This window comes from Ornithodoros turicata, chromosome 1, assembly GCF_037126465.1.
Source record: "Ornithodoros turicata isolate Travis chromosome 1, ASM3712646v1, whole genome shotgun sequence".
Taxonomy (NCBI): domain Eukaryota; kingdom Metazoa; phylum Arthropoda; class Arachnida; order Ixodida; family Argasidae; genus Ornithodoros; species Ornithodoros turicata.
Genome location: NC_088201.1, coordinates 7,687,296 through 7,715,224, shown reverse-complemented (window position 1 = coordinate 7,715,224; position 27,929 = coordinate 7,687,296). Strand labels below are relative to the sequence as shown.

The following is a 27,929-nucleotide window of genomic DNA, read 5'->3' as shown; positions in this document are numbered from 1 at the left end:
TATTCCTGGTCAATGTGGACAATATTGGAGTTCAAAACGTCTAGAACAGAATTGTGTACGCTTTCCGCAGCTACAGAACTTCCTGCGTACAACTTCTGCTAGAACATATCCACCTTGACTGGTAGAATGTGGCATTTAACGCATCAGCGGAGCAGACGACGAGATCCAAGTCGCGATCGGTTGCGACCTGTGTCTGAGACTGAAATATATAGAGGGTGTCTCACCTAACGTAAAAAAAGAAAAGAAAAATCGTTTATCGTTTTAACATTATGGGGTCGACGCTATTCATCTCGGGGGAGATTTTGCCATAACTTACAAGCAATTTTATAAAATTTAATGCGCGAGAAATTGAATTATCTCAATTGATCTCCGGAACTTTCCATGTCACAATCACTTTTTTTTAAACAGAAACTGTAAGCGCACATCGGATTTACCTCATTGCATTGACTGTAAAATACATGCCCTGGAGCTTTGAAATAAAAGAAAATAGAAAGAAAGAAAAGCAAGACCGTCGTCATCAGCTCTCCGTCTGCAAGATGAGCGGAAGAAAAGTGGTCACCCGCCCCTGCCCAGTGGGGTAGTCGGGGGGGGGGGGGTTCAAACCCACCCCGTACTTTGGTAGTGAGAGGGAGAAACGAGGGAGAAATCCTCCTCCACCATGTAAAGACCCCATAGAACCCCTCGCGAAATATTTTCCGTGTCTACCCCCGCCACTGCCCATTCCTGTCTTTCTCGCTATTTCAGATAACTTTGCGTTGCAATCATGCTGCCGTTATCAGCAGAAGCGTGGAAAAGGGAAGTGAAGTGAAGTGAAAGGGAAGGCCTCCTCGCTACGCTTCTTTCGGAGATCTGAGCGCGGCCTACAATATGCGCGCCTCAAAGTGACGGTTTTTCAGACTCTTTTTTTTTTACGATAATTACCATTGTAGTAGTGAATCTATTGCGATATAATGGGGTAAATCCGGCATGTGCTTTCTGTTACAGTCAAAAATCGTGAAGTTGATTTGCCAAATTTCGGCGTTCTGGGAAAATTCAATTTCTCGAGAATTCAATTGCGCTCAGAAGTCATGGCAAAATCCTCCCCGAGATAAATAGCGTTGGCCCGGTAGTGTTTAGACATGTAATTGTCTTTCTTTCTTTTTCGCATTGTGCGTTCGAAGTCGCACGCACCTGTTCATTCGCAATATGCTGTGTCCCTGCCAACGCTTCACACAAGAGAGTTGTTGCGCTCGCATTGCAGACGTTATCGGACGGGAACACGGAATAACATTACGAGTGGACCAACGGTCAGACGTTTACTCGATTCTCCGAAGAGAACCGTTGTCAATGCTTGCTCTCTCGCTCGTTCCGTTGTTCACACTCGGATCCTTAAAAAACAAAAGTTCAAAAATTCAGAGAGCGCTTAGCGAGTCCAAAATTCGGACGACAACACATTTGAGACCCAATGCCCCTGTGGTCTCGTACACGAGAATACAGAGTGGAGAGTTGGGCTAGTTGGTTAAACTACATCCGACCCTGTCCGCGCAGCATGCATGTCAGTGCTCCACGAAATCTCGTTACCAGAAAACCAGCAACAATAAAAACTTTGTAGCGCCCGTGCTCTTCCGGAAAATCAATCAATTAGACAGCTTGCGCAAACTCCTTTAATCGCCTTATCACAAATCTTCTCGATTTAATTAGATGTCCCGCGAGACTGAAACGAACACGAAGTTGACAGGACGAGCCGCATAAACACAGACCAATGACCTTCCCAAAATGCTAGGTTACAGGTTAGATTCCCACCTCCCCAATTACAGGCCTAGACAAGGAACCCCCCCCCCCCCCCCCAAAAAAAAAAGAAAGAGCCAGGGTCTGGATCCGTTCCTGACCGAGACTACAGAGAAGAGTAATCAAAAGTCAAAACACGAGCAGCGGATACAACATCGACAGGGCGAGGCCACGTCTTCGTGGGAAAATCGACAGCGAGAGGTTCGGAAGAGAAGAAAATCCTACGAGAAACTCGACACCGCCAGAAAGGGGACAGAAACCTGTTCCCGGACCATTCTGCCTTCCAATCTAGCGGAGAAGAGAGAATGACCTCCGGCTTTAACCGGGGGATAATGGACAGTTACCCGAAGGCCAGTTACCAGTCGCACACTTTCGCCAACTTGCGGTGGAACAAGTAGACACGTTAGCAGAAACGCCTGGGAATCGCAACCGTGCCTGTCGGGAAGTCGAAGAAACGCTTTTTAACGCGGAGCCAAGTTTTGCAATTTTTCTCGCACCTGTGAACGTTTACATGTGGGAACAGGTGAAGTTACTCAAACAGGCATCAATGAAGGATTTCAAATCTGCACGCTTTGGTGGCGCATTTAGTGGTAGCGTTATGATAGCCTCTGAATGGTGTGAGCGTTCGTCATTAAAATGCCGTAACGTGATTGGAAGGATTTCTTCAATGCAAAATTATGCATATCCTGCACAGTTTTTCCCATCGCCACTGGATGACAAGTTTTTGTCGTTTTCACGAAGTCCATGATAATTATCATCACAGACCAGAAATATCGAGACTATGCTTTCTGTAGCTTATTCTGGGAATTATTCTCTATCAACGAGCTCCACTTCTCTTATGCCTTCTCAAGTTACATAACCTCCTGGTGCAAGAACTAGACAACACCATCTTACGGTTTCCTCATTTAAAATAATGCAGCTGTGTAAGTGACAATGACAATGGTGAGTACAAAAAGTACATTTCAAGGGCACTGATGCCTTCGAAAAGACTTAGAGGAGTGGCGAAGTTTCAAAAAGTCCCATTGTCAAAAAAAAAAAAAAAAGAGGGACCTAACAAACCCACTCACTACAAAGTGTAGCAGTGTGTTCATTAGTGCTGCATGATGCACAAAGAAATTTCAAACGTAATCCAAAACGGCGGAAGTAGCTAACATAATGAGGGTCACTTTTAAGAAGCCATGTCGTAAGCGTGCTGGATGGTGGGACGTTTAGAAGAAAATTGAAAATTCTTATATGATATATGCACCCCATAGTAATCAGGCGAAAAGACAGGTGTAGTGCCACGTATAATTAAACAAGTCCATCCACTGCCCATCACATCCATTCACGCTCTTCCATTCAATTTTTTTATAGATTTAATTCATCAAGGCCTCTGGAACGTGGCATTCGGAAAAACAATTGTGCCAGTTGTGCGTTTATCCGAAGGAACAGTGAGCTTGTTCTATCGCAGGGATCAAGAACATAAGGAGCACCAAAGACACCAAACTTGGTTCGGGTGGGGTGCCGGGAGGAAAAGGAACCAATCCCATGGAAAAAGGTACCGGGGGCACGCTACATGAACACAAAAGGCAACAAGGTTACATAGCAGGGGCCAGAGTGCATCCCTCCGAACAAGGCAGAGCTTCGCCTATAAGCCCTCCTCAGTGGGGATACGACCTCGTGGAAATGTATATGAAATAGTATTTATAGTAGTCTAATAGTACGCTTAATTTTGGACACGAAGACCACCTGCAATTGGTAATAGAGAGGGAGATCTTAAAAATATTTGATCACTTAAAAGGGGTTGAGACAGGTCATCCCACGTTATGCCAGATCACTGGCGTAGCCAGACCTCCAAGGTAGGGGGGGCTCGATACGAAAACTCGACCCCCCCTGATCCTATGTCGACAACACACACATACTTGTGCACACTGCAAACTGAGGATTAAAAAAAAGGAACGAAAATAGTTGATTTAGACGTTCACAGTACGATTACATGTATAGGCTGTCATGACCAATGAGGTGGTGTCACGAGATTGGAAGTATTTTGAAAAGCTCATACTTTGAAAACCATTCAAGAGTGCTTCTTAGATAGACGCCATGAACTGCAAGAACTTTCGCAATCGTCACACTGGTCCCCCCCTCTCCTCCCACATATATTATGTTCTCGGATTTGCACGATTTGTGTGGGTCGGTCCGAGGCAGGTAGGGGGGCTCGAGCCCCCCCTAGCCCCCCCGTGGCTACGCCACTGTGTCAGATTAACGTAAAAGGTGGTTCTTCGCAGCACTTTGTGAACCCGCGCTGAAAGTTTCACAGCAAGGAGGGTAATAGAAGCGCAGAAAATGGGCTCTGTGAATACCTGAACTCATTCGTCTCTAACATCACAGCCCTCAGCGCCACTAGTGGGGGGCAGCACACGAGAAGCCACGTGATTACGGCTGCCAGTCGGAATGGACGCAATGTGCTTTGCTCGGGATTGTATCTCACATAATCATGTCACGCAGAAGAAGAAGAATTTTTTTCCTCAATATTCATGCGTGCAGTACAATGCGTCCATAATGTAATGAACCGCATCTATGAAAATCACAGCCGTCGCAAGGCCAGTCTACGCCCAGCATAGGACAAATCAGAGAAATTTAATAATAATTGGGGGTGTATGTCACGAGACAACTGAGCCGGTTTATACATTGCACCTTGGTGCAAGGTATGGCAATAGTGAAAGTCCAGTCGCCAAAATGCTTGTGAAGCTAAATGACCACACATAACGTGCAAGCTCTAGAAACGTCCTGCACCAAAATGTCACCACCCCTCTAGCAGACTGCCTTGCCCACTTCAAAAGTGGTGCAAACCTTTCAGGCAAAACCCTGCTTCTAGTGAACGAAATTTAGAGGGAGCATGTGACACTTCACGCTCTTGCTGTGCTGCCCTTACACTACATGCACAGCTACGCTAGAACTGCATCCAGTAATCAGTAACAATTTGCTGAAAAAAGTGCTAGCCGGTAACAGAGCATGGCGATCAAAGACAATGGTGAGTTGGTATGAATCTAAGTTGTCATGTGTTGCATAGGCTAGTCCTATTTACATGATCATAAAGACAAAACATGGAGACAACTCATATCCAACAGTAACTGAACACAAACCGACTCGACTCAAGCGACTCCTGTGTTGGAAACCAACATAAAAGCCACAAGAATCTTTGTAGACAATGGCTTCATGCATAGTGCTGTGAATAACGCACTGCTTTGATTACTGACCTTATTGCTTATTGGCGTGAACGACACAATTTCACTGCGTTCGCCAAAAGCGTACAAGAGCATCTCAAGGAAGCATAATAAACTAGATTTTGACATGTTAGGGAGATGTTACTTACACAGAGGCCATTTTGGAGATGGCAGGGCATCCGGAGCGTTAAATGGCCACTTCGAACGCCGGAACGGGGTGTTTTCATTGCTGAAAACAACAAGTACGTACGATCATTAGTTAGGACTCCACAACAAGCAACAGCGCATGATCTGTAATCGACAAGCGCGCCAAGCCACGTAAGCAAGAAAAGCAAACGAAACGAAAAATAGACGATAAAACGTCCGAAATTTAAAAAGAGTTTGTGAATTTACCTGTCAGTTCTTAGCCCGCCAAGATTTTCCGCCAGGCCAGTAACAGGAGATACCTCCATCTCCGATGAAGTTTTACACCTCTGCCTAGGTGTTTCCATTGCTTCTTTTGGCATGGTATCGGTGCCGGGGCAATGAGGCTAGAGGAAGTACAAATGTAATTAGCACAAAGAACACGAGAAATAGATAAGAACGTACTTATTCCGCGTAATGTCAGGCTAACGTAGGGTACCGACACCCCTAACAAGGCTGATAACACAGCCGCACGACCATGCATGCAGTTCAAGTATACGCACCAGGTTAAACTTCAGAGAAATTCAAGTGCAACGTTGACATGCACTTTGCCTTGTTGAAAGGTCTGGCTCCTAAATATTCAACTTCGGGGATTGCATGCCTGCAGCAAAAGGCCCCCCGACTCGATAGCTTGAAATCGCCGCTTGCACTGCGAGTTGGAATGCCACCACAATGTTGCCAGTTCTTCACGCGCAGCGCGTTCAATCGTTCATGCTTTCGTTTCGAAGGTTCGAATGCAAAAGAAGAACAGTAGAATCACGAGCAAAATATAAATACGTTTTAAATTTTGTAAACTGGATTAATTATTACTCAATGTAAAAATGTTAAGAGGTTGTTTCAATGCCAGTTGGGAAGTCAGAAGTCATTTTTAAATTGTTGTCTCATCCAAGTTACAGTGACGTGCGTTATTGCTTACAGCATACGCAATATAAGTTTTTGTGGCGGTATTCGACAAATAGAATTTCAATAGTGATTTACAGAACCTTCAAATAAAATAATTTATACCTTTATACCTCCGCGCGTTCACCGTCAGGGGGCGAATGTATAATTTTTGGCGGGAGAAGTGTGAGCAGTGAGAGTTACCGCATTGTGTTGATCCGTGCGTGATTTGCTGGTGGTGTAGTTTGCTTCACAGAAATTTTAATTGCAGTTTGGGACATATACCGTGGGCGACGATGGACAAACCCAACGATGTCAAGACAGCACTTGAGTATGTATATTTCGAATAGTATTTTTTCCGGCCTTGCGCGCTTCATCCACATTTCGGACATAAGATAAAGTGCGATTTTGCGCCAAATACCACTTGAGCTGGTTCTGATCATTATTGTGCGTTGAATAGATTCTTAGACAAACATATTTTCTCGTCAGGAGTATGTACAACAAGTGAAAGAAATTCTTGACTATTTATATCCGTCTCTGGTGCAGAGGGTTAATTTTATCTGATCTTCGACACTCATGTTGTGTACAGGGGCGGATTTAAGGGGGGGGGGTCTGGTTGACCTGACCCCCCCCCCCCCCCTCAATTTCACTCGTTACATAGAGTTTCAATTGACCTCTGTGCTGTAACGGCATGCTGTCCCAAGGCGGGAACCCCCTGCGAAAAATCCTGGATCCGCCTCTGCTTATCTAGTTTCCCATTTCTGCATCTGCAATTGTTCCAAAAGTTGCTGACTGTAAAGCAGCACTTCTGTTTTTCAGCGAAGAACTTCGTGACTACTGGGCACTGACGGAGAAAATAGGTTATTCTTGGTCGAGCATGGTGGAAGAAACGGAGAAAAATAAGTACGATTGCGCGCGCACAACTAATATGTCTCTTTCACGATGACTGATAAGCGTAGCATCCTCTATGAAAGTCCATAGAGCATGTTCTCTTTGCAGTCTTTATAAACTTGAATTGTTACAGAAATGGGAGCGATGTTCCGAAACGCAAGTCTCCGTTCCCAGACACCAGGTATAATTTGTATATACCTATTTATATTGATTTAACGCACCACAATCTCAACCTTGCTGAACGAAATCGCAGGCCTCACTTGTACGAGCGGGACCCATCGGTTCTTGAAAGGCGGCAGAAGCAAATCGAATATGGGAAAAGCACTATGGGGTACAAGCGGTACTTGGACCAGGTGGCTAGGTACGCCGTTTCCCTCCACACTGTGAACAACGACGATAAGCTATTTTGATGATTAGTGGAGTGCTGTGTGTATTGCGAATATTTTTTATCGTGAAAATATTTGACAAAACGTCGTCATCTGCAAATAGGGAGGATCGTACGAAGCAACACCCGCAAACTCCGAATCGCTATCTCAAATACAGCCGGCGGTCGTGGGATGCCCAGATTAAAATTTGGCGGCGCCAACTGCACTTTTGGGATCCTCCTGCAGATGGAACTGACCAAGGTGCGAAGCAAAACTTCTCTGACGACAGGTCAGTGCTCACGTTGAAATAAGCTGCTCCCACTTCGTGTGGTATACAAACTTGTGCCACGATATTTAAGATATAAACGCCTAAATTGGTTAAAATGCGGCGAAAAAGCTACTCTCCACTCGTGCATTTTTACAGAGGTCACACATACGCAGAATTGCATGGCATAGCTAAATAGATAAGACTTGACTGCATTTTTTGGGGTAGCATTGTTTACCAGCGCTACTTACAATATAGTTGATCGCCTTTTGATGCAGTTTCGATCTGGACGTGGACTTCGACATGGAGCCGCAGTGTGAGGTGAACTTCGAAGAAGCTTCGTCGACCTAAGTTTCTGACCAAGTATCCACAAGTTGATCATAATGAGCCAAACTCTCATGCTTCTGTTATTATTTTATCATTTTAACCACCTCGCGTGTTTGTCATACTCCCAGTGACTTGTTTGTGAGTCCCTGTGAGCCAGTCCGTGGATATGTTTTGCAATGATGAAGGCGAGAACAGGCACGTTCAGACTATGGACCAGGTGCCCAAGATTTTCACTTTTGTTTGTGGTTTTACGCTATCAACTACCACGCTGTATATATGCTGTACATCTTCATAAAATGTATCGAACATTTACCTCAGTAAGGTTCTAGCCTCTTGTGTAGCATAATGTTGTGTATATGCAGAAGTCCAGTATGTACTACTCTATTTTTATGACGACCAGTATTTATTGAATAAAGCTAGAGGATTTACGGTATGTGGTCCAGCTGTTTCACCTTGCATGATTGTTGGTAACGTGGATAACTGTTTCCGGGATTTATCCGTTCTAGGAAATTCAAAGCAATCGGAGCTATTTACGAAAGTCTACCGATTCGGCAAAATTATTATGGAAACGTTAATTGCCACTGTTTTAATCATGCAAACCAGAATATTCCTACTTCAACTGTTTTTTTTTTTTTTGTTAACTATTATTATTATTATTATTCTGTGTTAGCTCTCGCAAAGCCAACTGTGGCTGTGAGAGGCGTGCAGACATGGACAGTGTGTTTCCTGGGCCGACTTCTGGGGGATCTGTGCCAAAATCTGTCTGGATAGCCCCCCTAGTCAAGGTGTGGAATAGCTGGTTTGATGCTTTGCGATGGCTTCAAACCAAAACCTTATTGCAGTCGAATTTGTCTTAACTTGGGCATAATACTAATATTCCCTGTAGTACACACTAGCACAACATTGCCACTTTCAAGACTCTTAAATCTATTCGTTAATCCTATTGCAGTGTGGACGTAACACTTCTATTGAGCAAGGATGACAGAAGCCTTTATACCGTACACTTGGTCTTTCAGACGTTCTTTATGAAAGGGGCACACACAGAGTCATTTTTAGTTTGAACTTGACTAGTGTTAAAATTTTTGTGTGTTGTAACAATACTGTTCTTTTCTTATACAAGTTACTTTCCATAACCATATTCAAAATGAGATGAAATAACTTTTAAAGCTGTTACGTGCGAATTGATCTGCTTGGTCAGTTAATGGGGACCATGAAATTATTCTCACGAATTCAGAGTACTGTGCTGGAAATGGTTCTTCCTAGGGGTATGCGAATCCGAATATTTGAAGTCGAATCGAATATGGAATCTAATGGAGGAAAAAATGGCGAATATCGAATAGGTATGCGAAGTTAATACATGCATAATGAAACTCCAGCACAAAGCAGTATAGACACAGACAAGACACAAACAAATTGGTGTCCTGCCTCAGCTTTGGCATGAGCGTCTTTTAGCTTCTTTGCTGGATCGCTTACGGATCGCCTGGGCAAGTTACGCTGCTTAAATTTTGAACGTAAGGTACACCCTTTTTGTTCCTGGGCTGTAGGCAGGCATTAAGCTTTTTAAAGAAATCCCCAGCTGGCACCGCTAAACTGCACACGTGAGGGACGCCACCCCTTCCTCAGGCGAGCCATGCACAATAAACGTTATCTTAATCTAAACTACAATCCGTCTGTGTTCGTCCTGCTGCACTGGCAATTTCGTAAAGCAGGCTTCACCTCATGCAGGGAAGCATCAGGGGAAGCCCACTTTCGGGAGGTGTCGTTCATATTCGGCGAGTAGTCGAAGATTCGGAAAATCGAATATTGAGAATTAGATTCGCAAATCGAATGCTTCGAGTGATTGGTATTTTGAATCAAATTGGAGAACTCGAATATTCGCACACCCCTAGTTTTCACCATCATAAATGCCAGGGGCGCAGTTACCAAGCAAAAATAGTGGGGCCACATGAGTGCATTGGTTTTGGTTTGGACAACAAACCACGCTGTCGTATATTTGCCCTCGAAAATCGAAATCAGTAGAAATACGACAAAACTCAAATTGTCTGCGATGGAGGCAGAGGTTATGCGACGTACGCAGCAGCTCCCAAAAGGCCACCGACAAAGACATTTTCTGACAAAAGCAGCCGCTCAGAGAGGAAAACGAGCTCCGGTAACCGTACCGACAATCATCGGCTACATTACACTTCCGGTAGGCTTCAGTGTCAACGATTAAATACAATCTTAACTCCAGGTGAAAATAAAACATATTCCATAGATAAGTTTGCAAGCTCACTTGCAAATTTTGCAATTTGTTCACGAAGGACCGTCCGCCAATCGGCAACATGACCTGTGTTTGACGTCACGGGCAGCTTGCCTTGCCTCTCAGCCAGGTCATAGTGTTGTGGTAGCCACCGTTCTCGGTCGTGGTTAATATAGAATGTTTTCGCTATTTGATCGATTTTAAACTTAATATTTTACAGGGTGAATGCTTTAGTACAGAGGAACAAATTGAAAATTGTCGTGGGCTTGTCAAATATCTTTCCATGGTCCCTTTAAGTGAGGATGTAAACATGCCACAAGATGATTCCAAGATATTTACGCAGTGTTAAATCCACCAAAAATATTCTGGCTTTTCAGGATGTGGCAATCTAGGGTAGTCTTGCATTGTTTCTTGTTCGCCAATATCACAAACCCACTGCACTGACATGGTCAGTAAGTTGGATTTGCAAGTGGGCCACTACTATGTTGAGAAAAGTTTCTTACGGAAACAGTTTGTGCACTATGAGGAAATAATACTTCCAGTAAAGATGACCTACTGATTAAAAATTTTTATTATACAAACACACATGAAATGAACACATTCAAACATGAACTGAATTTTCATATAGCCTGCACATGTAAATGCACACAAATGTGGTACTGAATTTATTGGCACTTCGGGACTTGCACTAGAATTCAAATCTGACCATCTGGGAAGGTTAACTTTTTTTTGGACAATCTCGATACACAGCTTGAAAGTGAGGTGCCTAGGTGTTTTTTGAAAAAAAAAAAAAAAAAAACGTCGGGCAACGTCCTAGGGTGATCCGGATCAGACGATTCGCAGGTTATGCTTAGACACGGAAACTTTGCATAGAAAGTGGGCCTATCGTCAGAAAAAACTGGAATGTCTAAAAGCACACACCGTACAGTTAAAGTGCGACAGACGAGAGACGTAAAAGAAGAGCCAATCCGTTTTCGAACTCCCAGCCGCCCGTTGTCCGTGTCCGCGTGCCTAATCTCATTTTGCTCCGTGCGCCCCTCCCCAATGCTGCACCACACTTTCGGCCACGCGATACTTTGAAGAAACACGTGCAACTAGCGGAGAGAGAGAAAGAGATTCCTTTAAAAAAAAAATCTAAAGGTACGCCTTCCCGATGCTTAGGAAACAGGCACGGATTGCGCGCTCGAATGTGCAAAGTACTTCACATTTTGTACAAGTGCTTTGCGCGGCAGGCGACGTCTGCTTGCAAACGGTACGTACGCTGCCTCCCATTAAATAATGCCCCTACAAACAGTTACACTGCAGAATGGCACAAAGAAAAAAAAGAAGATACAATGAAACAAGAACAAATCCCCTACTTGAACCTGCAAATAGGAAGACAATCGTAACGACAGAGTGCAGATGCTTTTCTGTGACGTACATGGATGCGTTATTCTTAGACCCTGAAGTTTTAGGGTTAAACCTGATTTTTCTCCGAATTTGCACCCCCGAATCAAGGTCCACCTGTTTCGGGTTAAACCCGATTTCTACCCGCAAAACTGCACCTAAGCTATGCACCTGAAGGTAAAGACGTACTAATTTTTTCAAAAAAATACACGGTTGACCTCTACTTCTGATACTTCTGACACTCTGGATGAGCGCTAGAACGAACGTTTAAGCTGCAATAAAGCCCGATTTCTGCCCGAATTGAGTCGGATGGTAATTTTTACACCCGAATTTGCACGAATTTTTTACATTCAGCTATTGACCTGATTTTTTTCACCCCCCAAATTTGGAAAAAAATAAAACCCGAAAACTTCAGGGTCTGGTTATTTCTCGGTGAAGGTGTCGGAACAATTACGAGCGACTCTGTGCACACACAAGCAATCACAAAGCGACGGAACAAGGGGGGGCGAAGGTTAAATCCTCGCCGCCTTGTGCCAGAGAGAGGTTCTTTTTTTTGTTGTTGTTGTTGTTGTTTCTTTAAATGGAAGGCATTATCGAGAATCACTAAAAAATAGCTTTCGATGTCAGCGGGCACGTGACACTATGGACTCCTGAGGAACGGGCCACACTGTTACAGGTATTGCAATTGTATCCAAAAAATCTTTGCCAACGTGGGGAAGCATTATATGTACAAAGCTCCTCCTCTGAGGAGCACACACTGAGATCAAGGGGGGTGGGGTGGGGGGCGTGGATGGGGCGCGTCTTAGCGTGCTGTTTCCGTGTGGGTCCCCGCTGAGAGGAATTATTGCACTGTCGGAGAAGCCGGCTTTTTCTTGGAGGGAAGTAGTGTTTACTTGGCACCGCAAAAACACCTGCGTAATGGGCTGCTAGAGGAATACTGTCGCGCTAACCCACTCTTGCTATGACCGGCCAAAAAAAAAAAAAAAAAGCAGCAATACATTGCTAAACAAGATGGAATGGTTAGGTACCCTAGAGGGGGAAACCACGTTGGGAATAATAGAAAAGCAGCCAGGTATATTCCGTTTCGTGCGAGCAAGCACGAGTTCATTGGGGTAGTAGCCTTATAGTACACTTGCAGAGACCACATACATCATTTATACAGCTTTCTTTGTGAAGGCCCTGAGAAAAAAGAAACAAGCTTTTGGTCAACATAAACAAGGACGCTACACTCAAAGCACAAGTGTTCACTCGGTCACGATTTTCTTGGCAAGAGAACATTTTCCCCTTCGTCATTAAATTGCAGAATGTGGGCAAAATGCTCTAATCGGAGAGAATCTGGCGGCCTCGTGCTCCCAGCAAAATGCTAGCTTATCTGTATGAAAGCTTCTAGCCAGTTTTATGAACAGGAACCACGACAGAGAATAATTTATTGGGTTCCCTGCACTTTTTTTTTTTTACACAAAAATAAAAAGCAATATTTGTCTATTTTGTAAAAAACATACAGGGCGAAACAAGCAAATGCCTTGCATATTTTGGGACGGAAATGGAGAGAGAGGGAAACAAGTAGGAATTTTGCCCACTTTGGGACAGAAGCAAGTGCATATTGAGAAGGTAGGTACTTTGTCCAGGCATTTTGGAATGGAAACATGTAGGCAGCAACAAGTGTTTCTTTTTTCCTATTCCGCATCAGAAAAAAAAAAAAAAAGTCTGGGCTTTATTCAGCCTCATGTTACGTTATAGAAAGAAACTCCGGGTGAAACAAGAAGGTACTCCATCTAGAACCAGTGTAGTCCCGCCATAACGCAAGTCAATGTCGGAGATAAAAAACAATAGACAAAATAGTAACCTACGCTATGCCAAAGTGGAACTCATCTCATTGAGTAGTGGTAGTGAGCAATCAGTGCTGGTACCCTTTCAAAGGCCCAGAAAGAGCTGACAATCGCACGTTTTTCATACACAGGCATACACACACACACACACACGCCAGGTGACTGTTCAAAACATGCAGCAGCAAAAACATAAATGTGAAACTACACGTCGAGTCGGGAGTTCCACGCAACAATACAACAAAAAAGGTGGGCAAACAAACGTAACGAAATAATGTGGTAATGTGAATGCATGAGCAAAAAATCTTACATAACAACGTGGTATGATCCATTTTAAATATACAATGTCGCAAGTGGGTTTGTCGTCTCACATCGAACGAAGGAGGAAGAACTCCTCGAGGCTAGCGTCTGGTGCGGAGAGTTGGCACCGGAAAGCTAACCGAGGATACATACGAATACGTGCAATATTCCGTCAAAACCCTCTAAGCAGGGCGTACAAAATAGGCTACGCCAGATTTTGTGATTAAATGCACTGGGTCCTGTCACTGCTCGTCCCGTGGCAGCACGTCACGCCGACTCACGAGACGCGAAAAGTGATAATTTCTTCATAGTAGAACGGCCTTTAAACACGTCCAGACAAACTCGTGCCCCGACCAGAACTTTCAGAGTCCCTACTAAGCACAGTGAGTAATGCAAAGAAAAGCTAGGTAACACATTGACTGAGACACTGGCTTCCCACTTTTGCAATTAACAAGAACAAACTGCCATCTACCGGCCTGAGAAGTGGTACTGAAAGGTTTTTTTTTGTTTTGTTTTGTTTCGTTTTGTTTTCCGGCGAGTCCTAAGACCTGACGACACGAGTGCGAAAATTGCAAGAACAGTTTTGTGCCAACAGTCCAAGCAGTGCTTCACAGTACCTGCAGTAAACGCAAACCCAGCAAACGGTATATGGTGAACAGTAACTGCACAAAGACCTACATGTATTAGAACTAACAAAGTGCTGCTAGCTAGTACACTCTTGATTGTGGAGTCAGAAACGTGTGTAGTCAAACCGAACCTGAGCAAAGCTACGGACTAGCGTCCGCCGGGAAGAAGAAGTGCAGGAAAAAACCTATTGCACTAATACGGCATCACCTAACTGGGACAGTCGAGAGAAAACAAACAACCGCTCCCTATTTCTTTCTTTTGGTTCCGCAAAAGCCGCCGAAATTTCCGAGTCCAGCTTCTGAGCTCCACAACCAACCCACACACAGCTGCAGTTGTCACTCAAAGGAAAGCAAGACCTGCAGGCACACACAAACCAGCGGATATGCCCAGCCAGCATTTTTCTTCAATCGGTGATACCAAAGCATATTTGTACATACAGGAGGAAAGGCATCACACAGAACGAAACTGGAGGAAAAGTCAGATCGGTCATGGCACCCGTGTGGGCTCACTGCCGTAGTTGTGCATGAAGACGGTTGCTCTCACTGTGTGTATTCACTCATTCCGAGCTCTGGCTTCCTTCAGAGGCGTCGCCTCGGCAGATGGGACACGTCCGGTTGTTCTAAAAGGAAAAAGAAAGTAGTCGTCGTCTTCGAGGTGGCTCACGGGTAAGTCATACAGTGGAGATCACATTCCGGTTAACCCCATGGGAGTCGTGGAAAGCTGACTATATCAGTATTTGACTACAGTAGAATCTCTCGATGATACGAATCTCACGGGGTAGCGGGAAAAAAATCGTATCATCCGAAATTCGTATCCAACGAATTAAACAAAAATAAAAATTGAGGCAAGGAAATAGACAGTGTCTGTTCATTTTCCGTTACTGTCAGTGAAAGAGGTCGGTCGTAACGCTCTTGTGTCTCCGTTTTTGGCCAATGCTGCCCAAATACGCGAGATGATTCAAAAGACGCAGCACGTGCTTTCCATCCACCCGCGAGTCGCGCGACAGTGTTCTAAAGCGAGCTTCTCCTAAAGCACGCAGGCGTTAGGTGAAGCCGACTTACGGAATGGTGACGCGTAATGTTGCCAGAAGTTGTCCTGATATGTTCCCTCCGCGTGTTCTGGTCGCTGTTTTCCGCCAGAGCGATGTCACACAGCTTCGCGGTTTATTGTTGCGAGGGTGATAAAAAGGTCAAAACAGAGATAAGGCGATAAGGTTCCGGGCCGTGCAATCCCTTTGATCTTATCTCCACCACCACCAAAGGGAAAGTCATTGCTTGCATTGCGCTACATGATGTAAGGGAGCCCGTGGTGAGGATCGCCCTCCCTTTTCGAAAGAAGGAGCAGCGTGACTCGCGCGCTCTCGAGTCACGGGGGAACGACCTCTGTCGCATCCTCGACTTGTTCGTATCATCCGTAAAGGCATGATAACGCGTTCGTATCATCCGAACTCTAATACATGGGAAGAATAGGCATTCCGGCCGGGACCGGAAAAGAATTCGTATCATCCGTGATCGTATCATCGAGATTCTACTGTATAAGCAACATCGCTGAATATGAGTTATACTCTCGTGACTGGCGAAAGTGAGCTGTTCTACGACAAAAGAACTGTTATCGCAGAAGATTACTTAAAAGATGTGACACAGGCATCTACCCTGAGCAACGCCTGAGCCTGTCCTATGACGCCTGCACGTTTGATATCGTGAAACGTCATCGAGACGGCTATTCCGCTTAATATAAATTCTGACTCGCTTAACATGCTGCGATGCTGCCAGAGATGTTATGCATGAAGGTTCATCTGGTTTGGTCTTATCCTATCCGACATCCCCGATTCCACCACGTCCCAGAATGCAGCTACAAATTCCTCATCTGCAGTGAATTCTTCATCACGCAGTGGCTTTTTTTGTCTGTTAAAACACGTGGAAAGTGAAACTGAGGCCTCGCAGGTGACATAGTTTGCACATATATAGTCTCCACCGTACGATGAATCACGTATCACTGATTCGTGATCGTTACGATGAAACAAAAGCAAGTAAGATCACGCTTTCACTGCACAGTTAACGGAGAAGAAAACTTACCTTCAACCACTTGTCAACACAGCGTGCGTGAAACTCGTGCGCACATGGAAGTACACGGAGGACCTGCCGTGCTTCAAAATCACACATGCACACCACACATGACGTCTGCTCAGACTCGTGCGTCTCCGGGTTGAAACGGTACGAGAGCAGCTGCTCAATTTCTGTTGGGAGGAAACGAAGCAGAACGAATCGGTTCGTGCTACTTGCCAGTTTGCACACCTCACGTGTATCTATCTGCTGCACTACCACGTAACACTGGAGAAATAGATGGGCAGGAATACACAAAAATTCACGGGTGCATAGCGGTTTCACTGCTCGTTCTAAAAGCATTTTCACGTCATGAGAATCAGAGAAAGTAATGTGACATTCATAGTCAGAAATAAAGCCCCATTACATGGCAATTAAACCCAAGTACATATATGGCCCTGGTCCTAATTTGTGGGATTTTCACACTTATGCGTCTATGAAACACATGATCTCGAACAGTGGCTTTATTTGCGCTTTAAATGTAGCTTTCGATGAAAGCCACTTATGCAGACTGCAGGTTCACAACATGCACGACATGAAAGCTTATAAGTACCTGCTTTGGGAAGTCCTCGCGGCTTAGCTTCACCGAGACGTTCAGCCAGACTTAGAAGGGCCTCGTAGTTTTCCGCAGCCGGAGACTCTGTGCTGGCAATCTCGGGGGCATATGCTGGCATCGTGTTGTTTGACAGCATGGCACTGCAAAGACCAACCGTCGTTCACAAGACCTCCTGTATCATGCATTTATGTACATACTATATGAAATGCAAGTTGAGGTGAGGCTGCGTACTTACAAGAGGTGCAAAAGGAAACCCGGGTGGGGCGCAGGTCGCGGGGAGGGCGCCACTAGGGGACTTCGCCAGCGGCGGTTCACATTGCGTCGCCCGTGAAGGAGGCGCCTGGCATGTACGTGGGGACCCTGGAACACAAAAGATGGACACAATAACGAGTATCCCATTAGCACAAGGAAGGAAGTAATAACCGCACTGAAGTTGTCCGCAACATGCTACAGGAACGCACATACAAGTTTTACGCAGCAAACGGAGCTACGTGTGAAATTCCTGCACTGGAATTCTGTCGTCAGGAATCGGAAACATCTACTGCTGAATCTTGGGGGTACATCAGTGTGAACCACAAAACAGGAAGACTCACCATGCAAATGAAGTCCGACTGTGCCCCCATGGCCCCTACGGGGTCTTGGAGGAGGTGAGACACTGGAGGGGAAGGGGAATGTGGGCCCCCTACACTGCCAGGGTGATGGTGGTGGTGGTGGTGATGGTGACCCAGAGAGGACGACAGTCCTGCATACGAAGCTGCCCGCTGCGGATGGTGTGCATGCTCTGCCAGAAGGTCAAGGTCTGCGTCCTGACCCTGAATGCATTCAAGTGGATGGCATTTTTTAGTTACTGTCATTACGCATAGATGTGGACAAGACCGAAGCTGCAATATGGCTACAAACACTCCATGCTTTCCAAAGGCCAAGACGAAAGCATTCTGCCTCCACGGCATACCTGCGTCATAAGTGCTGCTGCTGCATGCTGAGGACGCTGGTGTGGCAGAGGTGTCACCACCTGGTGGCCAGGGTGTAAAAATGCAGTTGCCGGTGCTGCCAACTGATGGTGGAAGCAGCAACCACACGGGGCCACGTGATGATGGTGGTGATGACTCGACGCAGCTAGAAGCGTGGCCGGTGCCGCAAAGAATGAGGGTGGGAAGATTGGTAGGTGGTAGTGTGGTGCACTTGGGTGGTTTGTGCCACTTTGTGCTGCCGCTGACATGTTACCACTAGCACCACTGCCACTTGTGCTACACACAGCAAACGTCTGCGCGGGGACTGCCGATGCCAATGTCACTGGAACCTGCACAGGAATTACTTCCTTTCATGCTGTGCTTCATGGAAAAGCATAAGCACAGAGAAAGAGAAGGCTTCTAGCAGAGCACGCGTGCCCTGTATGTGCTACGATTCGCTTGAGAGATAACGCTACTCGTTCCCGCCCTTCTCACAAGAGGGCGCACAAAGAACGCAAAATTGCAGAGGGCTGTTCTCTGTCTGTGTTCGCTGTGCGAGTTAACTTTCACTTATCGGATCTTCGCATGACGGTCCCAAAGGAACAGGGTAAAAAAGTTAAGGTCCCAACTGTAACTGTGGCTATACGATGTGCAAGACAGCGTGAGTCTGATCAAAGCGCCATCGAGCCCAGCGCGACTGGAACTGGGGTGACAAAACGTTCCACGACCCGATCACATGCTCCAGCCTAGGGACTGTTTTGCGCCAAACATTAAGAAGTTGATCTCTGGTAAGAACTATGTGAATCACAAGGGCTAAGGGATTCTTGATGAGCAGCAAAGCAAGCCAATGCCCAGTAAAGATGCCGTGCCAACAGTTTCCGGCGATGCCTGTCCTACTTAAACGTGTTCTTGGCAAAAGGAAGTGTGCCCGGTGACTCTCTCTGAAACTCCTGTCATGAGCTGATGACGTTTTCGCGAGTAGGCAATATGAGTATGTTGAGAGGTGTGCGCGGGTAAGTAAATTCCTACCCGCACCGCACCCGCAGACGTGCCCATCTGCAACCCACGGCGTCTGACGCGGGTACACCCGCACTATTCACGGATGCAGTGTGGGTACACCCGCAATTAACCGCAACATGCAGGGACACTGAGTTTCTACTTGCAAATAACTAAGCAGGAAAAAAAATCTGTGTACTGTTTCGCTTATGTTCAGCGTCAAATTTGCCAGCTATTTAAGTGAAAGCCACATGTGCGCTGGCGAAAGGTCGAATCACCACATGTTACGTGAAAAAAAGTTTGCTCATTCGGATATTTTTTTTTTTTTTCTCAATGAAACCTGAGGAAAATGACAAAATCAATGAATACGGTAGGGTCGCAAAAGGCAAGTTTAGGGAATGCGGGTTTACCCGCACTATCTGAGGATGCATTGTGGGTACACCCGCATTTTACGCGTACCCCACAGCGACATTGAATTTCTACCCGTAAATCGGAAAACCGCGCCAGTATATGTGGATAACCAAGGGTATGAGTGCACGCACGCTCACCTCTAAATATATTGACAATGAAGATGATGGCAGCTGCCAGATAAACTGCTTTGTACATGCGTATTTCGGGATCTTTTAAAAGACTGGCTGGTGTTAAATAATGACTGGGCCTCCAAACCTGCAATCTAACGTTTTCTCAAAAAGCTAAAATTTAAAAGTTTGGTGTGCCACGTTGTACAACCCACCTGCAAAAACCGCATCTGCGCTTCTCTCTTAACTTTTTTTTATTAAAAATTTGTGTAGAATCGACACAAATGCCCAGTATATCGGGACTAAAGTGATAATTGGAAAGATATTCTCTGAGATACAATCTTGTAAGTTTTTTGACAGCTTCCACTTTATTTTACTTTGTGTGTGTGTGTGTGTGCATTCTTAAAATAACATACTATCATGAAATTCTAGTTATGTTCTCCACCTTCCTGTGTTAGCCAATTATACAGTTGTTAATCATTCGTTGCTACGAGTGTCAGATGCCTGTTAGTGACGCTATCATCTGAAGGATTTGTCACAGGGGCTGATTCCAGTCAGTCTAGGTGTTTTTCAGTTGTGGCCTTTTAGAGAAAGCAGACTTTATGGATTTATGAAATTGCGATTTAAAAGCGAGTTTATTTAATTTGCCAAGACAAATTTAAATATGGACTGGATCTATTTTCGTTGGTAAAATGAGCATTTGATTTGTGTCGTCACATCCACATCATTGCTAGGATCAAGCAGGAGGCAGCAAAGCACTGCGTAACATAAGCCTCAACACCGCAAGAAGGAATGTATAAAAGTCGCATTTAAATTTGCCCAAACATAAATAAAATGTACAGCATTTGAAAAAAAAAAAACTATATATGTGTTTATGCTAGGGAGATAGGAATGTACAATAAAGTTTACAATCTTCATTCATCCCTCTCTTCACAAACCGCTTCCTACAGGATGAGAGGAAAAGAGTTCTATTTAGAAAATTCACGTAACAATGCTATTTGATGACCGTCAGTGTATCGACGTAACACCGAATGGAACGAGACTCGTGGGGACCTCACTGTTAACGTCCAACTAAACGGTGACCAATAAGATGTCTGATACGACTGCGCGGGGCTAGCCTTCACGCCCCAGAAGACATACAACCCTGGCTAAGTTCACTTTCAGCAGCCAACAGGAAGAGCCACTGGCACATTCAGGACAAGATACACCAAGGACAAGACAAGATCAGGACAAGATACACCACACCCCACTTTCGGCCACCAGTGCTTCGTATTAAAAGGGAGTCTGGCCACTGGGAGGAGCCTATAAAAAGAGGCTCGACCTGTCAATCAAACTTGATCGCCTTTTTATTGGTTGCTGTTTTCTATGGGAGCTGCCATGACACCGAAATTTCCCCAACATGGAGGTGTAGCTTAGAATGGCGAAGCGGAGATTTCGTGACAAAAAATTTTCGTAAATTACTTTAACTTTATTCTGTGAGTACACATAAAAAAAAGAACAGCCTGAAAAACATACTAAAAAACACCGTGTAACTATCCACAAAAACAGCTTTCGCTCCACTATATGAAAACGATATGTTTCATCATTGAGGTTAGGCCAAGTGAAGACCACAATCCCAAGAACATAGCAGAAAAAAAAAAAAAAAAGCACTCAGATGCACAAAACTGCGTCTTTTATTTTTTTAAATTTTGCATCGTACTAATGACTTTCACTGATACATACAACTTTGCTCATTTCTGATTCCATCTGGTTATGTTGTGTAATTAAAGGATCATACCGGCAGCTGTCTGTGTACCAAGAGATGGTAATGATGCTCTCCTGTCCAATCAGTTCTGCCAGCAACCAGTTCTGGGTCTTCCCGACATGCCTCTCTCCATCCAGATGGCGTGGATAAAAGTGGCTGCAAAATCCATTGTTTTGGTATGTCGCTAGGGGTACCTGTTTCAATCCAAACCAATCCAGTTTTCCCCAACAAGGTGGCACCCAGTAAATAAGGGTAAAATATAACTTTGGATGGCCTGGAAACCAAACTGTATTTGGACAAGTGATTGGCCAGGCACTCCGGAAAGTGGGTAGAGCTCCAGGTATAGGCAGGTCCTACTAATGGCCAGACTCCCTTTTTATACGCTGCTCTGCTGGCTGCTCTTCCATGACACCATCTGGAGGGAGCATGCCCTACTGGCAACACTGTTAAGACCAACACTGTGTTAACACTGTGTTGCCCCTCCAAGCTTTCTCCGTGAGGTTAGGCATTAAAAGCTTAGGCTGAGCAAAGTAGGAGCAGGAAGGAAGTAGCTGAAGTACAAATTTCTAGATGAAGCCTAAGTACCAAATAACAAGTGCATGATTTGCAGTTTTGTCATTCTTTTTCCACTCATATTATCAATTTTAATTAGTCGTGAATATCTGCATCCCAAAAATAATTAAAATTTAATGTTAAAATTAAGAAAAGTTGTCTCGTTTAAAATGTGGAAACCGTCAACAAATGTGCCATTAACTCACGCTACCAACGATTTATCGTACTATGATGTGTCACAGGCCTGTGCCGTTTTGTGTTCTGTATCACGCCCCGCCCAAGCAGCACACTATCTTAGCCCAGTATTGGCAAAACTGGTCCAATACTGGACCAGCACTGCCAAGATTCTTCCAATATTGGCCAAAGGTTGGGTACATGCACCCAATATTCTCAACGTTGTCCCAATATTGGCTAAACGTTGGAGATATGGGCCCAATATTCTCAGGAGAGTCCCAATGTTGGCTTAACACTGGGCATATTGGCCCATTATTCCCAATATAGAAATGGGAATATTGAAACTGTTATTATTAGCCTGCAAATGTTGACTGAATATTTGCAAAATAGAAAATATTCTGCCATCAGATACAGCCATGACTGGATAAATACTGGGATGGCATAAAGCCTTCCGATATTATAATATATAATAGAAATGTGGTAAAAATTGGAATAAGACTAACAGCTATGTGCTACATTTTCATATTGGAATAGGCAACCTGACGGTACTGGGATACCTTGTTTATTTTATTTGAGCACCATTGCAGGACACCAAAAGGGGGGGGGGGGGGGGGGGAAATCTAATGTTTGTGATTTAGATTGAAGTTTTGTGATTGATCGAGTCAGCAGTATTTGAATTTGAATCTCTCTGTATGGTATGACCCCCTGAATGCCTGCTGCATCACTGTCACCCTCAATTTCTACATGTCCTACAGATGTGTGTTGTTGAGCTGCCAGCAACATTGGGCATATCTTGCCATGAACCCTGTGTGCACGATGACGCTGTTTCCATGTTCGCAAATATAACCTCTTGATGTTTCTACTCCTCTTCCATTTCGTCGTGAACACAATAAAGAAACGTAAAATATTATATTGAAACACAAACTACATTCTGCATTGCTGCATTCATATAAAACCTAGTGCATCTAAGTAACACATGAAACAAGAATCTTCTGTTGTAACATATTTCTTGTCAAGAACAAAAGATAACTGTACACCACCTTGTCATTACCTTGCAGTACACAAGCATCACCCCTACGCAAGAACTTTGCTTCACACGGTACTCTGTCCACTGACAGAAGAAGAACGACGGCCAAATACACTTCCGAACAGTCGAGTTTCAACAAAAACTATTGTTTACAAGTTTCTACTGGACAAACTGCAAAGGCAGGGGATGGATTTGAATGGTGATAGTTGTGTTATCACCTGTTTGCAATGACTGCTGGTGTCACCTACTCGCTCACAATAGATAGCTCTGTCATATGGTAGGTACTGAAATACATTGTTTCTATCGGAGATCGTTACTATCACAAAGCAACCAGCATTATAGTGCATAGTTGTAGCACCTTGTGAATATTGATGGATTTTGCCACCTTGGTAAAAGTTTTATTCTTAAAATATTACACGCATGTCAATAGGCGAGTTCAGAAAATACCAGAGTGCTTAGCGTCGCTTTGAACTGTGGGAGTTTGCTAATACGAAAGAAACGAGTGGCCTCCAAACTGTTGCGATTTTTCCCCTACCGGTCCATGTTCCACGACGTGTCAAGGTCAGCGAAAGCGAAATCGTAAGGATTATTCTTTGTTCCCCCGCTCAGCAAGCGCCCAGGATGCAATGCGTGTGCGTAGAGCTTAAAGAGCGCAAAGAGCTCTGGGATTTTCTGAACTCGTCTATCGGAGGCCAAAAATTTGCGGTATTAGGGGACCTGTTGTCAGTGTTAATTGACCTTGCGAGAAGTTCTCTAGCACGAGACGCATTGCATTTCTTCTAAGTGGAAACGTGGGACACTAAAACTGTGGACAGAATGAAAAAGCTTTCATTAACGTTAATAAGTGAATAATGGGTGACCAGGAATATTGATAATTACACACGTTTGTGACTAATACCAGTACACGTCAGCTAGATCGATACAGCCCGAGCGCCGGGCACTACTGACACTGTGATACACAAGGGTGTGCTCAACGTTGCAAGTTTTATCTCCTAAATTGCCACCAGCTCTGCTGCTTGTCATATACTGGCTGCCAACCTTGGATTATATTGAACCAATAGTGGTGTGCTGCCTCGGCTGTAATGTTGACGAGGGTATGTGACCAACATGCGTCCATCTGTAAAAGTGTGTTTGTATCATAGCAAAATCAGTTGTCCATAGTTGGCATACTGGCAAGCTCAGACCCGGAAGGTGACCGTACATTAATTTCAAACTATACCTAGGTTTCTTTGCAAGGAAGCCATGCAAAAGGCACGACCACGCATTTGTGAGTATAAATTTTGGGCAGCACTCCCTTCAAGTTTATATCCAATCTACGGACCTACAACAAGCGACGGGACAGTAACGGGTACTAGTACGGGACAAGTACCGGGAGTTACAAGTAACGGGAAGCTAAAGCTCAGTGACTGTACCACTGCACTCCCCCTTTCAGGGCTTATTAAGTAGTAGAAGTGGGGGGGGGGGGGGGGGGGGGGGATTCTAGAGTATGATAATCGAAGCTTAGATCTTGGATCTACTGATCCCACATCCTATGTTTTTGTTGGGCATTTAGCCGCTTTGGGACATATAAGGCTGCTGTAGTATGGTCAACACACTGACACATGTTTCGTGCAAGGAATATTGCCACGAGATGCCTCTTGCTTTTATAGGGGTGCTCAAATCCAATTCCCCTCCGCTTCCCTTAACAGGGTCACCGAATACCTCGAAAGAGGGACTCAAGAGGCCTGATGTTGTGCAAGGTGTGCATACTCTACAGTGCAAGGGCAGTGCTTCGGCAACAGCAATTCATAGTGTATCGTAATTACTTACTGGTAGTCCATAACCTATAGAAAAGTATGTTGACTGGGGATTGAAAGTTCCTCATCGCTACTTTGCAGATACCATGAAGAGAACAAAATGGCTCCAAATGTGTGCAAGTGACATCCTATGCCATGAGTTTGACCAAGTTTAGCTCAAGTCAAGAACTGCTACAATACGTGGTTCACTGCTTTCACACAGTGACACCATGTTTTCTGTTAAGTACAGGTTGGGACAAAAGTTTACGGAACACGCGAGCGACGTACTCTTTCTCCGGAGCGACACCCTAGCGGCTGCCGGAAGCGAGTGAGTTCACTGTTTCGGAGGGGTGGAAGGGTGCGCTGTTAGCGACACACAGCGGTAACTTGTACTTCCCAGGCACGCATAAGCGACACTGGAACCTGGAACCACCACTGTGTGTCGCTAACAGCGCATCCGTCCACCCCTTCGAAACAGTGGACTCACCCGATTCCGGCAGCCGCCAGGGTGTCGCACCGAAGAAAAAGTACGTGGCTCGCGTGTTCCGTAAACTTTTGTCCCAAGCTGTACATACATTATGTTAGTCTGCTCCCATTTCATATGAGAAACTGAATGATCTATGAGTGGTCCCATTACCTTCGATCTCCCAGGACAAGCCAGATTATTCATTCATTTTGTGCGCGTTCTAATCAGCTGGACCCCTACTACTACATTACTGGTTTTTCCATGACGTGAAATTACCACGCCATCCTCAGCTTTAACAACCAATGCTCCTACTCACATTAAACACCTTCAGACCAGAAGATACGATTAGTAATAAGACTCTGGAACATGTGAGAGACACATTCGGTATTCTACACTGTCCACAAAGAGAAATTGTACGTCTATTCTGTAATATACACTTGACACATACCACAAATACTATGCCAATGCACAAAGATGCACAAAACTACAACAGACATGCCGCCAACCTAATAGATAAAGATACATTGAGCTTCATGCATACTAGGTGCTTCGAGAGCGTGTTTTACCTACAGTAGTGGGCCCCAGCTTGTTCCTCCTATAATGCCATATGCAATGATGGCAATCATACAAATGCAATCCTAAATCCTTCATCAACAGAGTAAGACGCTTAGAAATTTCGGGTGAGAATCGTACAAGGAGATCCCGTGGTTTCTTTGTGGGCACATTTGAATGGTCCCAGGAGGAGGATTCGTTGCATTGAAATTGCATTGAAATTGCATTGAAATTGCATTGAAATAGTGCGTGATCCATAGTGACAACAACCAAAAGCCTTTTAGGTCCATCAGAAAGCTCAAGTTCACACACACGAATAGTGCATACCACTGCAAGTGAAATGGCCAGAAAACAACCAGACGCCCACATTCCCACAGTCAGTATAGAAGTGGAACAAGACCCTATCCTCGTGTTTCCAAACAGCCCGACTGGTGTCGCGAAGATCAGCTCTTGAAGTCGCAAACAAAAAATCTCGAACACGGAGATACAATACGTTGTAACGACACGTTGTGCGAAACCAATGGGATAAAAAAACTTTACCAATGTATGTTTAACGTCAAAATTACGTTGTAAAACGTTGAGGCCCCCCCAGACGCAAATTTAAACCGCTACCGACGCCGAAGCCCTCCCCAAAAAACCTGCCAAGGATATCCTAGTAAACTTACGCCGAGCCCGACACAAAAACAGAAGACTATACTACCTATGGAAAAATATCCGCACCTACGGCATCTAAGACCACATCACGAAGCGTGCAGAACCAAACGAGAACGACACACACAAGCCAGTGGAAGGAAAAAGGACACACCCAGATGACAAACACATGCAAGAGTGGTATGCATGGAAGGACCAACCAACGGTGGCGGGGTAGGAGGAGAAAGCCAAGGAGAGACATTTACCTCAAGCCATAGCAAAACCGGGACAGGCACCAGCACCCAACTCTAAGGAAGAGAGAGCCGCAGCCATTCTCAACCAGACTGTGGGGGGGTGAGGGGTAGGGGGTGCCTCCATAGTCTTGCACTCTGGCTCAGGACGGCGACAAAACTACCTAGCTGCCCCACTTACTTTCCATGCCACCACCGCTTGCTACTCACTACTAGGTCGGCGGTCGCTGCACATCTCAACCTCGTTATCGAACACTTTATCGGCCTTCAAAAAAGCAGCTCGGATGCCTCTGGTGCTAGCTGAGTCACGTGTAAGTAGACTTAGAGAAATGACGTCGAAATTATGTCGTTCCCGTTGAACCTTCAAAAAGCGCGCACTAATGCCTATCAAGCGTTACGATACGCTGTAAAAGGCAAAAACGATGCAGTAACATTATTTTGTTTGCTGGTCGCCAGACAGTACGTGTTCAACAAACCAAATACTGCAGTAGTGCACAAAGTAAAACTTATGCAACTCGCTTCTGGTAAGCGTGCGGATTTGGGTTGTTCTCCTGTCTGCATTCTAATTTCGAGTCTAAAGTTTTCTCCAAATTAAAGCAGAATATCACAGCTTGGGACAAAGCTATACTGAAATGGCACAATACCCTATTAAACCCTGTTCACAAGCAAACACATGTTCCAGCAAAACACAGCATTAAAGGGCACCCTTTCAAGCACAACAGTAATTCTACACATGCTATATGTTACACGTTATTTGCTAATATGTAATGGTTCCATTCCTCTTGCCAACATGAGAAGAGGTGACAGCTCAATTAATGAGGCAGTGGGGTTAAAACGTGCAAAAATAAGGCCCTCAGTAAGCAGTACAAAGCGACGTACACGTCTTATAACCACGTCCCACTGCGTAACGTTTCCGTCAAATGACCACTTCTCCATTTTTTTGCATAATGTCATCAATCTAAAAAAAGGTAAGAGTAAATGACCCAACCACCATCGTAAGCCAGAGGAGGGCTGAGGCACCCAAGCATTAAGAGAGGACGCAGTCATCTCACCTGTGCAATGTCAAAGACAAAGCCTGAAGCAGCGGCTGCAGCGGCCTGTTGGAACGGCGGAGGGGGCGCCGCAGCGGGGTTGGCCGCTGTTAGGAGCCCTACGGGGGGCTCCCACGGTATTCGCACTGGCGGACTGGGACCTCCCCGTGCTGCAGGAAAGCCTCCCCTGGATTCTGGAGGTGGACTAGGACGCCAGCCTCCCTGCGAAGGCGGAGGCTCGCGGTACCGGGGCCGCCGCATGCTGGGACTGAAAGTGGTGCGAAGTGTGACAAATTTGTGCTTACACTAAAAGCATGCTCCCAAAAGGATGGGTGGTCTCTCATTCT

The 27,929-nt window shown here is 45.1% G+C and overlaps 3 protein-coding genes across 6 annotated transcripts in view; 1 reads left to right on the top strand and 2 right to left on the bottom strand.

Annotated features, from left to right (window-relative positions):
* The window catches only part of LOC135377422 (M-phase inducer phosphatase-like), a 48,261-nt gene extending 42,415 nt beyond the window's left edge, over nt 1-5,846 (bottom strand). For both annotated transcript variants that reach the window (XM_064609811.1, XM_064609812.1), the window contains exons 1-3: nt 5,657-5,846; nt 5,364-5,500; nt 5,120-5,199 (exon numbers count right to left, since the gene is read on the bottom strand). In XM_064609811.1, the coding sequence (XP_064465881.1) occupies nt 5,120-5,199; nt 5,364-5,476 (193 nt within the window). In that variant the 5' untranslated portion in view covers nt 5,477-5,500; nt 5,657-5,846. The remainder of the gene's footprint in view (nt 1-5,119; nt 5,200-5,363; nt 5,501-5,656) is intronic.
* A 363-nt stretch (nt 5,847-6,209) lies between these two features.
* LOC135396906 (histone RNA hairpin-binding protein-like) lies at nt 6,210-8,308 on the top strand. The gene is made up of 6 exons (XM_064628135.1): nt 6,210-6,363; nt 6,852-6,935; nt 7,057-7,104; nt 7,177-7,284; nt 7,413-7,577; nt 7,832-8,308. The coding sequence occupies exons 1-6, from the start codon at nt 6,329-6,331 to the stop codon at nt 7,902-7,904; spliced, it is 513 nt and encodes a 170-aa protein (XP_064484205.1). The 5' UTR covers nt 6,210-6,328; the 3' UTR covers nt 7,905-8,308.
* A 2,364-nt stretch (nt 8,309-10,672) lies between these two features.
* The window catches only part of LOC135377418 (RING finger protein 44-like), a 108,251-nt gene continuing 90,994 nt past the window's right edge, over nt 10,673-27,929 (bottom strand). For 2 of the 3 annotated variants that reach the window (XM_064609805.1, XM_064609807.1), the window contains exons 5-12: nt 27,604-27,850; nt 21,158-21,280; nt 17,869-18,216; nt 17,510-17,728; nt 17,152-17,276; nt 16,914-17,056; nt 16,334-16,494; nt 10,673-14,877 (exon numbers count right to left, since the gene is read on the bottom strand). In XM_064609805.1, coding sequence (XP_064465875.1) covers nt 14,815-14,877; nt 16,334-16,494; nt 16,914-17,056; nt 17,152-17,276; nt 17,510-17,728; nt 17,869-18,216; nt 21,158-21,280; nt 27,604-27,850 — 1,429 coding nt within the window. In that variant the 3' untranslated portion in view covers nt 10,673-14,814. The remainder of the gene's footprint in view (nt 14,878-16,333; nt 16,495-16,913; nt 17,057-17,151; nt 17,277-17,509; nt 17,729-17,868; nt 18,217-21,157; nt 21,281-27,603; nt 27,851-27,929) is intronic. The other variant, XM_064609806.1, reaches the window with a different exon arrangement.

What these genes read in the sequence shown, in the direction of transcription:
- LOC135396906 (XM_064628135.1), top strand. Translation starts at nt 6,329, where the DNA reads ATGGACAAACCCAACGATGTCAAGACAGCACTTGA. An exon ending in TACTTGGACCAGGTGGCTAG is followed by an intron (nt 7,285 to 7,412) that starts GTACGCCGTTTC and finishes ATCTGCAAATAG; the next exon opens with GGAGGATCGTACGAAGCAAC. An exon ending in CAAAACTTCTCTGACGACAG is followed by an intron (nt 7,578 to 7,831) that starts GTCAGTGCTCAC and finishes CTTTTGATGCAG; the next exon opens with TTTCGATCTGGACGTGGACT.